The sequence below is a fragment of the Haliotis asinina genome, chromosome 1 (genome assembly GCF_037392515.1).
Source record: "Haliotis asinina isolate JCU_RB_2024 chromosome 1, JCU_Hal_asi_v2, whole genome shotgun sequence".
NCBI lineage: Eukaryota > Metazoa > Mollusca > Gastropoda > Lepetellida > Haliotidae > Haliotis > Haliotis asinina.
The window spans coordinates 7,608,200-7,622,049 of record NC_090280.1 but is presented as its reverse complement, the minus strand read 5'-3'; the positions used below and the strand labels follow the sequence as shown (position 1 = coordinate 7,622,049).

General features: G+C 39.8%; 1 protein-coding gene across 1 annotated transcript in view; it reads left to right on the top strand.

Annotated features, from left to right (window-relative positions):
• LOC137286914 (uncharacterized) overlaps window positions 1-13,850 on the top strand; it is an 81,846-nt gene that overhangs the window by 20,519 nt on the left and 47,477 nt on the right. The window contains exon 5 of the mRNA XM_067818980.1: window positions 10,768-11,076. Coding sequence (XP_067675081.1) covers window positions 10,768-11,076 — 309 coding nt within the window. The remainder of the gene's footprint in view (window positions 1-10,767; window positions 11,077-13,850) is intronic.

The window sequence follows — 13,850 nt, the reverse complement described above, 5'->3', positions numbered from 1 at the left end:
ATGCCCAGTAGTGTTCTTGAAATCAAGAAACATGAGAAACTAAAGGGTCATCGTACTTCCGCTAAAACGCCAATGCAGGACTGTTACTAATCACTGATAAAATCACATGAGTCTGAACCGTCTTGTAGCAGGAAGTTCATCAATAACATAGTTGACCTTTTTCCGTGCAATGTAACGGTCTCCACCCAATAACATTCGTCCATGAAATGAATAACAACAACTATCAGGAGGAAAATCAGCTCAATTTTTTGTTTGTTATCGTGTCATAGTAGGGGGTGACAAATATCACTGATTCAGAACGGCGTGTTTAATAGGTGTATTGTATGTATGAAATATACTGAGCAGGAGGAAATACTTCACACCTATTGGTTTGAACTCTTCTCACGCAGAGATTAAATTCCACTCGTAGGACCAAACATTTCAAAGCGAATAACAACATTAACTAATATGAGGAAATAAAACACCATCAAACAGACGCAGTATATCCATAGGGGCAAGTGCATTTATTGAAAAAATATAATATTCGAATAAATATCTTCCACAGATTTCAGAACAAAACATTAAAAATATATATTGACTCAATGATACAAGTATACTGATGGAGACACATGTTTGCATTTGTAACAATGATAGAAATAACAATACCAACAAGTCCGTTCTACTAAAAAAAGACACACTGTATTTGTTCTAAGGAACATTAATATCATCCACTGCAGCGCAACATCTAAAGCACCTCATGTTGCAGATGACTTGAAGTTGATGGATTTGAAGACCTTGCATCAAGCAAATTGCTCTGTAATCCACGCTGCGTTTTATGCACAGCAAGATTTTATACAGATATCATTTATCTGGTATATACACATATTCCAACTGATTTCCACAAATCATTTGCTGTAATGTTCGAACCCGTAAACAAACCCGAACACAAGGCAAATAGGCAAAATATAAAACCCAAACAAACAATAATAATAATACTGCCATAATATTGTGATGAAATTTAATATGTGCCAGAAAAGATGTTAAATAATGTTATGCCTCGCATAATCACGTGTGTTATATCTATAACAATACATGTGACTGATTACCGGTTACTCGGCTAACGCACGTATAAAGACACGGTCATAATACAACATCTAAAATAGCAAACATCAACAATACCAAGAAAAGCAACCTACCCTAACCAAAACAAACAGAGCACGCCTGAAGGGTTTAGGGTTGTCAAAGCAGACAGACTTTGATCATTACGAAGAGGTACAGCTATTCTCATAACCGACATATCAATCTACTCGAACAGGGAAAGCGCTGGATGCATTTGACTGCCACTTAAAAGGAAGGGAATCCAACATGAGGAGAAAAATCCAAACATGTTCCACTGATGATGATTTATGTAGATTGCAAAACAAACACGTACGTTTCCTACTCGGATTGCATAATGGCAGAATGTCATTCATTTAGTAATTTACACCTTCAACGGATATAATTCACTGGATGTATTTAGTCGGGTGGGTTGGCTCACAAGTTCAACACTGATGAAGTCGTTTCGAATCTCCAGATTTAAGAGGGCCATGATCCATTTTGTTCCAGGCATAGTTGCCTTATGGACGACAGTAAACACATAGAGGTTGATAAGGGTTTCGTAAAGTGTGGAGAGATAAGTCAACACTAAAGAACGCTACCTCTTAAGCATCGCACATGGACACCCATAGTGACCTTCAACGGAATCAACTCAGTATATATACCACTAAATGTAAACCTACTACTTATTCTTCTAACACATACAAAGAGATGACATGCCGCGCTAATACACACACGTGGAACTTTACCAAATTGTTTCATAATTGCAGTATCATGTCCCATCTCTCGTGCATTTCTGCAAATATATAACAAGTTGATTTTGAAGCACAGGCAAGACAGTAATTACGAAAGAGTGATACTTATGTTAGGATGTTAGGAGCAGGTGTTTGTCATCCAGATCCATTGTTCTGGAGATTTCGTCTCTTTCTGGAATCAAATCGTTTACAGTGGAAAGTGTTAAGCAGTACTGCAGGAATCTCCCCAACACACAATATTCAAGTATTGGTCTGCCCAGTCCGTAAGAAAAACGTAGACATCGCTTAATGTATATCACTGAGATACACGCTCAGCAAAACCGTCACAGGTGCCACCTCATCCTTTTAGTCGTTGAATACTACAAGTTCTAGTAATTGTTGCAGGCACTTTATAGGAACTATACTGAACCGCAAAATAAAACGCAAGTCGGTTTTCAAAAATCTTACACTGCTATCTTGGGTACTCATGAACTTAATTAATTGGAAAAAAAACAACAGACACATGATTGTTGATGAAATGGTGCATGATTTCTGATGGAAAATTCATCTCTGTTAACAAAAAATTCAGCACACATAAACAGTAAAAATGACAAAACAGAGTCTCGTAATCAGTAACGTGTGTGACCGCCATTGCTGTCGACACAGGCAGTACAGCGACGTCTAATCGAGTCAACAAGTCTCTGGAAGAAGGCTTGTGGCAGTTGATTCCATTCCCTTGTCAACTGTGCTTCCGAATCCCTCAGGTTTTGAGGTGAACCAGCTGTGTCCATTCTTCTTCCAGTTTCTTCCCGCACGTGTTCTATCGGTGCCATATCGGGTGATAGAGAATGCCAGGGCAGCACAGGAATGTTGTTTGCTCTCAGAAAGTCCATGGAGACCCGTGGCGTGTGAGGTAGAGCATTGTCTTGCTGGAAGATTTGGAGTGGACGCTGTGCTTGGAAAAGGGGTACAACGTGTTGTTGGGGAACTTGATCTCTGTAAACGACAGCACTCACACGTTGACGAAACACAGGTGGTGTTCTGTGGTGGTAGCTGAATCAAGTAATTTTAGGTTGCTCTGACAGGCTCCACCATAGACGATGGAGCCATAATCAAGTTTAGATCGTACCAACGATCTATATAAGTGAAGGAGGGTAATTTGATGCCCTCCCCATTTTGAATTAGAAACAACCTTTAATAAATCAAGTGCCTTCAGGCATTTTGCTTTTAGGTATTTAATATGAGGCAAAAACGTCAAATGTAAATCGAAAATGAGACCTAAGAACTTAGCTTCCTTGACAACTTTGATGGGGGTGCCACTTAAAACAGTTCTGGATCTTTATGGGGTTCGTATTGACGGCAAAAGTGTATAAATTGGTTTTTGATTTAGAAAATTTAAAGCCGTTTTCAAGACACCACTTTTCTATTTAAACACAGCTGCAGTTGCCGCTCAATAGTATGCATGTTTTTTCCGCGACAAGAAATATTAAAATCATCACAAAGAGTGATCCATCTGTTGAATCATTTAAAACCTTGGATAAACTGTTGTCTGGTAATCTAGAAGAAATTGTTCTGGATCTAATGACAGTGGCACAAGCTACTGCGCCACCGTCCTTGGGCCCATCTGTAAATGAGGATTTCTAACTGCTATATTTATGTTTCAATTCATTATATTCTTGTTTATACTGTAATTCATTAGTTTCTGATTTTTTTAAATGTGGTCAGTGTTAGGTCCACTTGGGGCCTAACCAAATGCCAAGGAGAAGAAGAAAGAAGACGGGAAGGAGCTATAAGCAGCAAGAAATGGTTTAATTCTTAAACCCAGAGGCGGTACAAGCGAAGATTGCATATTGTATAAGTCCTCACACAGAGGACTGAAAACACAGTTATATGTAGGGTTTGACTCACTGGAATATAATTTTGTTACACACTGTAAAGCTAATTTGATGCGTCGCTGCTCAAGAGATGGCTCATCGGCCTCAACGTACAGGCTGTCAACAGGTGAAGTTCGAAAGGAGCCAAGACAAAGTCTTAGACCTTGATGGTGAACAGAATCTAAACGTTTCAGGCTGCTTTTACAGGCACCACCATATACAATGGAGCCATAATCAAGTTTTGACCTTATCAGTGATCGATAAAGTTGCAGGAGGGTAGCTTGGTCCCCTCCCCATTTAGAATTTGAAACGACTTTCAACAAGTCAAGTGCCTTCAGGCATTTAGTTTTGAGGGGTTTGATATGTGGTAGAAACGTTAAATGTGAATCAAAACTTAATCCCAAGAACTTGGCCTCCTTTACAACTTTGATGGGAGTGCCATCTAGAGATAGTTCTGGGTCCTTATGTGGCTTATATGTTCTGCAAAAATGTATACAATTAGTTTTGGATTTAGAAAATTAGAAGCCGTTTTCAAGTGAGTGAGTTAATATTTAACGTCACATCGGCAATATCTCAGCCATATCGTGACGAGAACATTCAACAATGAAAAAGAGCATATAAACATTGTAACAACCTGTCAACGAAGGACAGTAAAACGACTAGAATATCACAAATTCAATTAAAACTAGCATGGAAAGTTAAAACTAATAGCACTATTTAGACAATACAATATAAAAACAGACTATAGATCGCCAACAACAGAAGGTAGATCACCACACTAGGAACCATGGGGACTTACAGTACCTTTGCTACCTGCATGGTCCCTAGTTGGATTTACACCATTCCTTCAGCTGCTGTCGATTGTACGAAAAGTTAGCCGAAATTAAAAGAACATGAATACTACGATTAAAATCCTGGTAGACTTAAATTTACTGTGAATGTTTGTGGACTTACGTACCCTCTCAGGAGGACAATAATTTTACAATACTTCAACCCCCTTTGAGGGTACAGCCACCAACAATTCTAGTTACTAATTCAAACTACCAATCATTAAAATGCATCTATTTATACAACATAAAGTTCCAAATTCCACCAAAAAATCAATTTCCTTTAAAAACCAATGATTAAATGACAACTTACAGTGTTAAAAAGGTCCTTGACAGTTTTGACATTGAAAAATTTATCCCTTGTGATGGAGAATTCAACACAGTCAAGCAGAATATGCTTGACCGTGACTCGCTCATCACAAGGGATACAAAACGGAGGATCCTCCCCTTTCAAAAGGTACAAATGAGTATATCTAGTGTGGCCAATACGACATCGTTGTAAAATAACCTCTTCAAATCTGGACTGACAACCCAAGTGGGTATAACCAATGTAAGGTTTTATCTCATGTAATTTATTGATACCCACTTGGGTGTCCCACGTCTTTTGCATCAGATCACGGATATATGATCTAATGGTGGCTTTGCAATCACTATAAGGAACAAGCAGTGGTGTCACAGATTTCTTGAGTGCTGCTTTAGCAGCAAGGTCAGCCAATGTGTCACCAGAAATGCCTACATGGCTGGGTAACCAACAGAAGACGATGTCGTATTGGCCAGTAGCAAGATCATTATACAATTCAATAATTTCTATTAAAAGTGGATGTTTGCAAGAAATATTTTTAATAGCCTGTAGGCAAGAAAGAGAATCGGAATAGATTATATATTGTTTACGTTTAGGGTGTCTTTGAATATATTTGAGAGCTGTTAATATGGCATTAGCTTCTGCTGTAAAAATAGAACTATTATCTGGTAATCGAGAAGATATTGTTCTCGATCCAGTGACAGTGGCACAAGCCACAGCGCTACCGTCCTTGGACCCATCTGTAAATAAGGGTTTGTAATTGCTATATTTATATTTTAATTGATGATATTCTTGTTTATATTTTAAGTCATTTGTTTCTGACGTTTTAAATGATGTTAATGTTAGGTCAACTTGTGGCCTAACCAATTGCCAAGGAGGAGAAGAAAGAAGACGGGAGGGAGCTATGTTTTCCAGCTGAATCCCAGCAGCAGAAAGAAAAGGTTTAATTCTATGTCCTAGAGGCGGGACAAGAGAGGACTTTTTGTTGTATAAATCCTCATAAGGGGATTGAAAACACAGTTATATGCAGGGTTAGAATGATTAGAGTATAATTTAGTAATGTATTGTAAAGCTAACTTTATACGGCGCTGTTCAAGAGAAGGTTCATCGGCCTCAACATAGAGACTGTCAATAGGTGAAGTTCTAAAAGATCCAAGACAAAGTCTCAGACCTTGATGATGGACAGGATCAAGAAGTTTAAGATTGCTTTTGCAGGCTCCACCGTAAACGATTGAGCCATAATCAAGTTTAGAACGAACTAGTGATCGATAGAGATGGAGAAGGGTAGCTTCATCTCCTCCTCATTTTGAATTTGAAACAACTTTCAACAAGTCAAGTGCTTTCAGGCATTTAGTTTTAAGTGATTTAATATGTGGTAAAAAAGTTAAATGTGAATCAAAGATTAGACCCAAGAACTTGGTTTCCTTCACAACTTTAATGGTCGTCCCATCTAGAGATAGTTCAGGGTCCTTATGTGGTTTATATTTACGAAAAAAATGTATGCAGTTAGTTTTCGATTTGGAAAATTTAAAGCCGTTTTCAAGACACCATTTATTAATCTTGTTTAAACACAACTGTAGTGGTCGTTCAATGGTATGCATATTTTTACCACGACAAGAAATATTAAAATCATCCACAAATAACGATCCATCAATTGAATCGTTTAAAACTTTTGATAAACTGTTGATCTTGATGCTAAAAAGAGTGACAGACAGAATACTGCCTTGTGGAACACCCTGATCCTGATTGTAATGATCAGACAGGGTAGAACCCACACGGACCTGGAATTGTCTGTCATTTAAAAAGTTGGCAATAAAGTCAAGCAAACGACCTCGCAAGCCAAAGTCATGTAAATCTCTCAAAATGCCATATTTGCAGGTGGTGTCATATGCTTTTTCAAGATCAAAAAAGATAGACACAGCATGTTGTTTATTAATTAGTGCGTTTTTAACAAATTCCAGTCGCACTAAATGGTCTATAGTACTTCTGTTTTTACGGAAACCACACTGAATATCTGTTTTGAGATTATTTGTTTCCAAGTACCAAACAAGTCGATTATTTATCATGCGTTCCATGGTCTTGCAAACACAGCTAGTTAATGAAATCGGACGATAATTCGATGGATTTGTATGATCACGTCCAGGTTTAGGTATTAGTTCCTCAGTCTGGGATGATATGGCAGGGTATACAACCTGGGGGAGTCGGAACTGACCCAAGTCAAGGTAGTTTGGCATCCCGTGGATGATTTTGTTATTACTATACCACTATGGCATCACGCTATGAAGGAGGAAAGTTACCCGATGTCCAAATATCATCAAAAATACTTAGGAGAGTTTCCAGACAGGATTCTGGTAAATGTTTCAGGAGTTAATAATGGATCTTATCAGCTCCTGTAGCAGTATCATGAACTTGATCAAGAGCAGTATTGAGTTCATGAATAGAAAAAGTTTCATTATAATCTTCCCCGTTATCAGAATTGAAATTAATAATTTTCTTTTCTTGTTGTTTTTGATATTGCTGAAATTTAGGTGTATAATTCGAAGAGGAAGAATGTTTAGCGAGAGTTTCACCCAGTTTATTCGCAATATCTGACTTATCAGTAAGTAATTGATCTCCATGTTTAAGATGATGGACAGTAGATTTAGTACCTTTACCTTTAATTTTCTGGACCATGTTCCATACCTTGGACATAGGTGTCCGAGAATTTATTTTGGATACATAATTTTGCCAAGATTGGCGTTTGTTCTGTTTAAAACTACGTCGTGCATTTAAAATTTTTAATTTATTTAAATTATGCACCATAGGATGGCGACGGAAATAATGTTCTGCTTTTTTCCTTTCCTTCCTAGCTTGTTTGCATTCATCGCTGAACCATGGTTTTCGAATATGTGGAACTACAGATGATTTTGGTATACACTCATCAGCTATGGAATTCGATTCATCAGAAAAACATTTGATGACACCAGGAACGCCAATAAAACGTTCAGGTTTAAGTTTTTCAGCACACAGTGTTTCATATAAAGCCCAGTTAGCCTTTTTAAAATTTCCTGGGTTGTGTCCATTTAAATCTCCCATTATAATACAGGGCTTCGGGAGTTGGTCATATATAGCTTGAAGATCGGTTTTGGCAAACACCGAAGAAGGTGAAATATAAAGAGAGCATAGCGTAAACGCTACATGTAAGGTAATTCTCACAGCAACAGCCTGCATATTAGTATTAAGTGGAACAGGGCTTTGAATAACGTTTTGTCTGACTAGAAAGGATGATCCGCCAGTGGCCCTATCACCTGGAGGTGAAAAGCAGTGATATGCATTAAAATGACGAAGGTCAAATGTATCTGTTTGTTTTAAATATGTCTCCTGGAGACATAACGCTTAAGGTGTAAAATATTGGACTAATAGCTGTAATTCATGTACATTAGTCCTCAATCCTCTACATTTCCACTGTACAATAATATTGGAATAAACTATCTTTTGGGGGGATTTATTGGGGATCTACCCCGCACTCTTTTGGAGGGCGACAAGCTATGTGCCCTAGAATGGACATTTTCAGAAACGTCCATGTCTTCAAGAGACCCATATTTATTGAACAATTGAACTTTATTTTGTGACCCTTTAGGAGCTCTGCCACTTTGTTGTTTTGAAGCATCAGGCTTTGGCTTCGGTTTACATTTCACCGTTTGTTGATTATCAGCTGTTGATTGAGACCTTGAATGTGACTGAGATGATGATGATTTGTGATCGGAAGACGACTTTGAGGTACTAGGAAGTGATTCCTCAGTCTGTGATGATATAGCTGGGTACAAAGGCTGTGGAGAATCACAATTTACCCAAGTCAAGGTAGTTTGGCAGCCCGTGGTTGATGTTGTTTTAGAGCTAGAACCGGATGATGTTTTTGCTATTGTAGCATAACTTTCTGGAAGATCAGATCTCTTTACCAGTTTTTTGGCCTCCGAAAAAGAGATATTGTGTGTGAATTTTATTTTATTGATCTCCATTTGTTCTTTCCAAATTGGACACTGTTTAGAAAATAAAGAATGTTCGCCTGAGCAATTGGTGCATTTTTTATAATCACTGTCACAATCTTCTGTTGTGTGTGTCTTCTCACCACAGTGAGCACACACAACAGACAATGTGCAAGTATTCACACCGTGTCCATATTTCTGACATTTAAAACATCTTAGCGGGTTGGGGATGTAGGTATCAACTGGAATATTACAATAGCCTGCCTTCACTGATTTGGGAGCATTTGGACATGAAAAAGTAAACAGATACGTGTTCGTTTTGATGGTTTCGTTTTTTCGGCGAGTTGACAAGCGCTTGACGTAGAGTGCACCTTGATCCTTCATTTCAGAACCTATATCAAGTTCCGACATATCGTCAAATAATCGGTCGCGATCTCTAACGATACCTTTGCTGGAGTTCAAGGTTTTGTGTGCAGAGACCGTGACCGGAATACCCACGAAAGATATGATGTTCAGCAAATTAGTTGATTGTTGCTTTTTCCCGCACTCTACTAGTAGGCCACCTGAACGTAAGCGTCTAATGTTCTTCACGTCCCCTGCAATACCCTCAATACCCTTGGATACAGCAAAGGGGTTCAACTTCAACGGTGTCTTGTCAGGAGTCTCAATCACGATGAAACGCGGCCAATACTCAATCGATGCAGACGGTCTGTGGTCACTATCAACAGGGTCAATATCAAGTGGACGTTTTGTTTTTTTTGTTGGGTTTTCATAAGCCATGGTTAGTGTAAATGGTTCATCATCCGAGCTCCCCACCCACCACGGAGTATCACAAGGACAATGCTGAAGCAAGCGGGCCTCCAGCTTGCAGCACCAAGGATACCCGGAAGATATACTCCAGCAGAAGAATTAAAAGATTAATAATTCCACCAGATTGGCCCATGAGCCATCGCCTTCTGGCATAGGACTCTAGGCAAATTACAGAACAACATATTTCAAAATCAAAAATGTTTTAGATCATAAAACCAAGTCCAAATTTGCAAAAATTCCAAATGACATGTGTGCATTGATAAATATGAAAAATACTCCATGCACAGTGCTTGGCATGACCAGCCAATTGGTCGAACCGGGCCCATTCAACCACCCGTCTAGGGGAAGTTAGGGCCAAAGTGGTGTATTGAGCAACAGGAACACGGCTACAGGTCCCTATTGCCCTCAACCATCAGGATCCCCTCCTCCGCCGACACAGGGCCGCAACCCACGGCAAACGGGTTGGTGGACCAAATATCCCTCCGGGTCCACTACGGGGGTGTCGGCGAGCTCTTAGCGTTACCCAGCACCCACCACGAGGAGGTGGGTCGCCACGGGTGCCAGAGAAATACATGACAAGTTGCATTTTTAAACTCTAATACCGCTTGGGGATGATAAAATAAGGGTCTAGTGATTATTTGACGTTGCATGTGTAAGATGATTACGGTGAAAGCCAGGGAGACTGGTAATGTAATCCACTGAGAAAGTCACAATTTTACCAGTAGATAGTAGGACTAATTAACATGTGTGAGCCGTGGACTTTCGAAATTGGGACGACCACTTAGCTCATTGTTTGAATTGTCTAGACTAATTACAGACATGTGAAATTTCACTGTCAAAATCGGGAATTTATATAAACCCGTCAACAATGTTATACGTATGTGATATTTTCTTTGAGGTGAGGTTAGGCATGAAAACACACACGATCATTAATGTTGAGGTAAACTTATATTTCAGCTCTAATGCTTTGTTCGTATTTTTACAACTGAGAATGCTTGAATTCTGATACTAACCCTAGTCTACATTATGTAACGAAAGTTAAACGGATTATCGATCAACGGTTAGATGCATATGCATTTCTATACTTGGCATCAGAGTGAGTACACTTTAACAATTTCGAAGATACTGACACACTTCTGGCAAAAACTAAATAAATAAATAAAATAAATGCAGTCCTTTCAGTTCCCAGGACACCAGCATGCAACATCACCAGTGACAAGGACACAGAGATTCTAACCCTGCATGAAGCGGTGACTCTGACCGTGGACATTACTGCGTATTACGATATCCGGGGCTCCCACTGTTCTGCAGATTCAAACTTCACTCTGCAGACAGGTGACGTCTCGCAATTACTACATGTTGGTGACCACGGTCTTTCACCAATAACATTCAATATGACTGAAACACACTTGGGTGGGGTAAGGCTGGTATTCAACTGTCAAGTGCAGCACTGGAATCTCAGCTGCGGCGGTGTGACCCGACTCAACAACAGTCAGTTACATTAAAACTCAAGTGCTAATGCTAACTCAAGTACCTCTTTGATTGCGATCCGCAAATACGTAGCAGTACCACCTATAATGCAGGGCATGTTTTTCACCCTATTACGCCTTTTAGACTGCGTGCAATCTGGATCAGTATTGAGTTTTGTTTTACACTGACGTTCCACACTGCATTGCAGCTGAGTCTTCGTTCTGATTGGGCACCCGTGGCGAGCCACCTCCTCGTGGTGGGTGCTGGGTAATGCTAAGAGCTCGCCAACACCTCCGTAGTGGACCCGGGGGAATATTTGGTCCACCGGCCCGTTTGCCGTTGCGGCCCTGTGTCGGTAGAGGAGGGGACCCTGATGGTTGAGGGCAATGGGAGCAGGACCAGTGTTGCTATTGCTCAACACACCACTTCGGCCCTGACTTCACCTAGACGGGTGGTTGAATGGGCCCGGTTCAACCAATCGGCTGGTCACGCCAAGCCCTGTGCATGATTTGTATCCATTTCATCGCACAAATTTGATTTTGGACTTGGTTTAATTTCGGTCTTGACTCTATTGTTCATCAAAAACTTTTCTCATTTTGAATTATGTTGTTGTGATCTTTGCCTACAGTCTTATGCCCAGAAGGCGGTGGCTCATGGGCCAATCTGGTGGACTAATTATTTTAAATTCCTCTGCTGGAGTATATCATCTGGGTATCCTTGGTGCTGCAAGTTGGAGACCCACTTGTTTTTAGCATTGTCCTTGTGATACTCCCTGGTGGGTGGGGAGCTCGGATGATGAAATACAAAACAAATAACCATGGCTTATGAAACTCCTCTGAAGAAAACCAAACGTCAGCTTGAAGTAGATCCTGTTCAGAATGACCTCAGATTGCCCAAACCAATCGATTACTGGCCACGTTTTCTAGTAATTGAGACGGAAGATAACACTCCATTGAAATTAAACCATTTTGCTGTGTCAAAATGGAATCCAAAGTATTACTGGAGATGTAAAGACTATCAGGAAATTACGGTTTGGTGCATTGTTGGTTGAGTGTGCCAAAAAGCAGCAATCAAGCAATCTGTTGAACACCAAAACATTTATTGGCATTCCCGTCACCATCACAGCCCACAAAACACTCAACATGAGTAAAGGAATTGTAAGAGACCATGATCGATTACTCGCTGACATGTCGGAATTAGACATCGCGTCTGACATGAGAGATCAGGGTGTACTCTATGTGAAACGTTTTTCAACTCGTAAAAACAATGAAACCTTTAAAACCAACACATATCTGTTTTCTTTTTCTTTACCTTCTGCTCCAAAATCAGTCACGGCAGGCTACTGCAATCTAAATGTTGACACATACATTCCCAATCCTCTCAGGTGCTTCAAATGCCAAAAGTTTGGCCATGGAGTAAACTCGTGCACCGTGTCTGTTGTATGTGCTCACTGTAGTGAAAAGACCCACACAACAGAAGTATGTAACAGTACTGTTAAAAAATGTGTCAGCTGTACAGGGAATCACCCATCTTACTCTAAGGACCGTCCTGTGTGGAAACACCAAATGGCAATTAATACAATAAAGTTCACTCAAAACAACAGCTTTGCTGATGCGAAAAGACAAGCCCTAAGCTCGAGACAAACAGAAATCTATGGTTCCATTGCGAAAAGAACTCTTGAAACAACATCTAGCACAGTTACTGTATCTGTCAGCTGTCAGGCAGACTTAACTTGGGTCACAACGGATAATCCCAACCTTCTCTCACCCACTACAGCTACTCAAACAGGAGAATCACTTCCTGGTCCATCTCAAACATAATCAGAAACATCACCCGATCTTGAATCATCTTCACAATCGTCAACAAAGTCTCAACAAAGTCTCACTAAAACTAAAAGTAAAAAGCCAGATTTTACAAAAAAAAAACCTCAGTGGCAGAGCCCCAAAAGGGTCAGCAAATAAAATTCAATTATTCAATAAATATGGGTCTCTTGAAGACATGGACGTATCTGAAAACGTCCATTCTAGGCCACATAGCTTGTTGCCCTCCAAAAGAGTGCGGGGTAGATCGACAATAAATCCCCCCAAAAGATAGTTTATTCCAATAATATTGTACAGTGGAACTGTAGAGGATTGAGGACTAATGTACATGAATTACAGCTATTAGTCCAGGATTTTACACCTTCAGCGATGTGTCTCCAAGAGACATATTTAAAACAAACAGATACATTTGACCTTCGTAATTATAATGCATATCATTCTTTTTCACCTCCGGGTGATAGAGCCACTGGCGGGTCATCCGTTCTAGTCAGACAAAACGTTATTCAAAGCCCTGTTTCACTTAATACTAATATGCAGGCTGCTGCTGTGAGACTTACTTGACATGTTGCATTTACGCCATGCTCTCTCTATAATTCGCCGTCTCGATGTTTGCCAAAACTGATCTTCAGGCTCTATATGACCAACTCCCGAAGCCCTGTATTATAATGGGAGATTTAAATGGGCACAACCCACTCTGGGGTAGTGTAACTACAAACACTAAAGGGAAATTGTTGGAGGACTTTTGTTCTGACAATGATTTATGTATTTATAATGATGGTTCCAATACATATTTACATCCTGCTACAGGGACCTATTCTGCTCTCTATTTGTCACTTACAAATGCAGAACTACTAACTGAATTCGAATGGTCAGTGCACGATGACCCCTGTGGAAGTGACCATTTTCCTACTATATTAAAAGCTGTAACTCCATCCGATGTTCCTCCATCATCAAGATCTTTTTTGATCTTGAAAA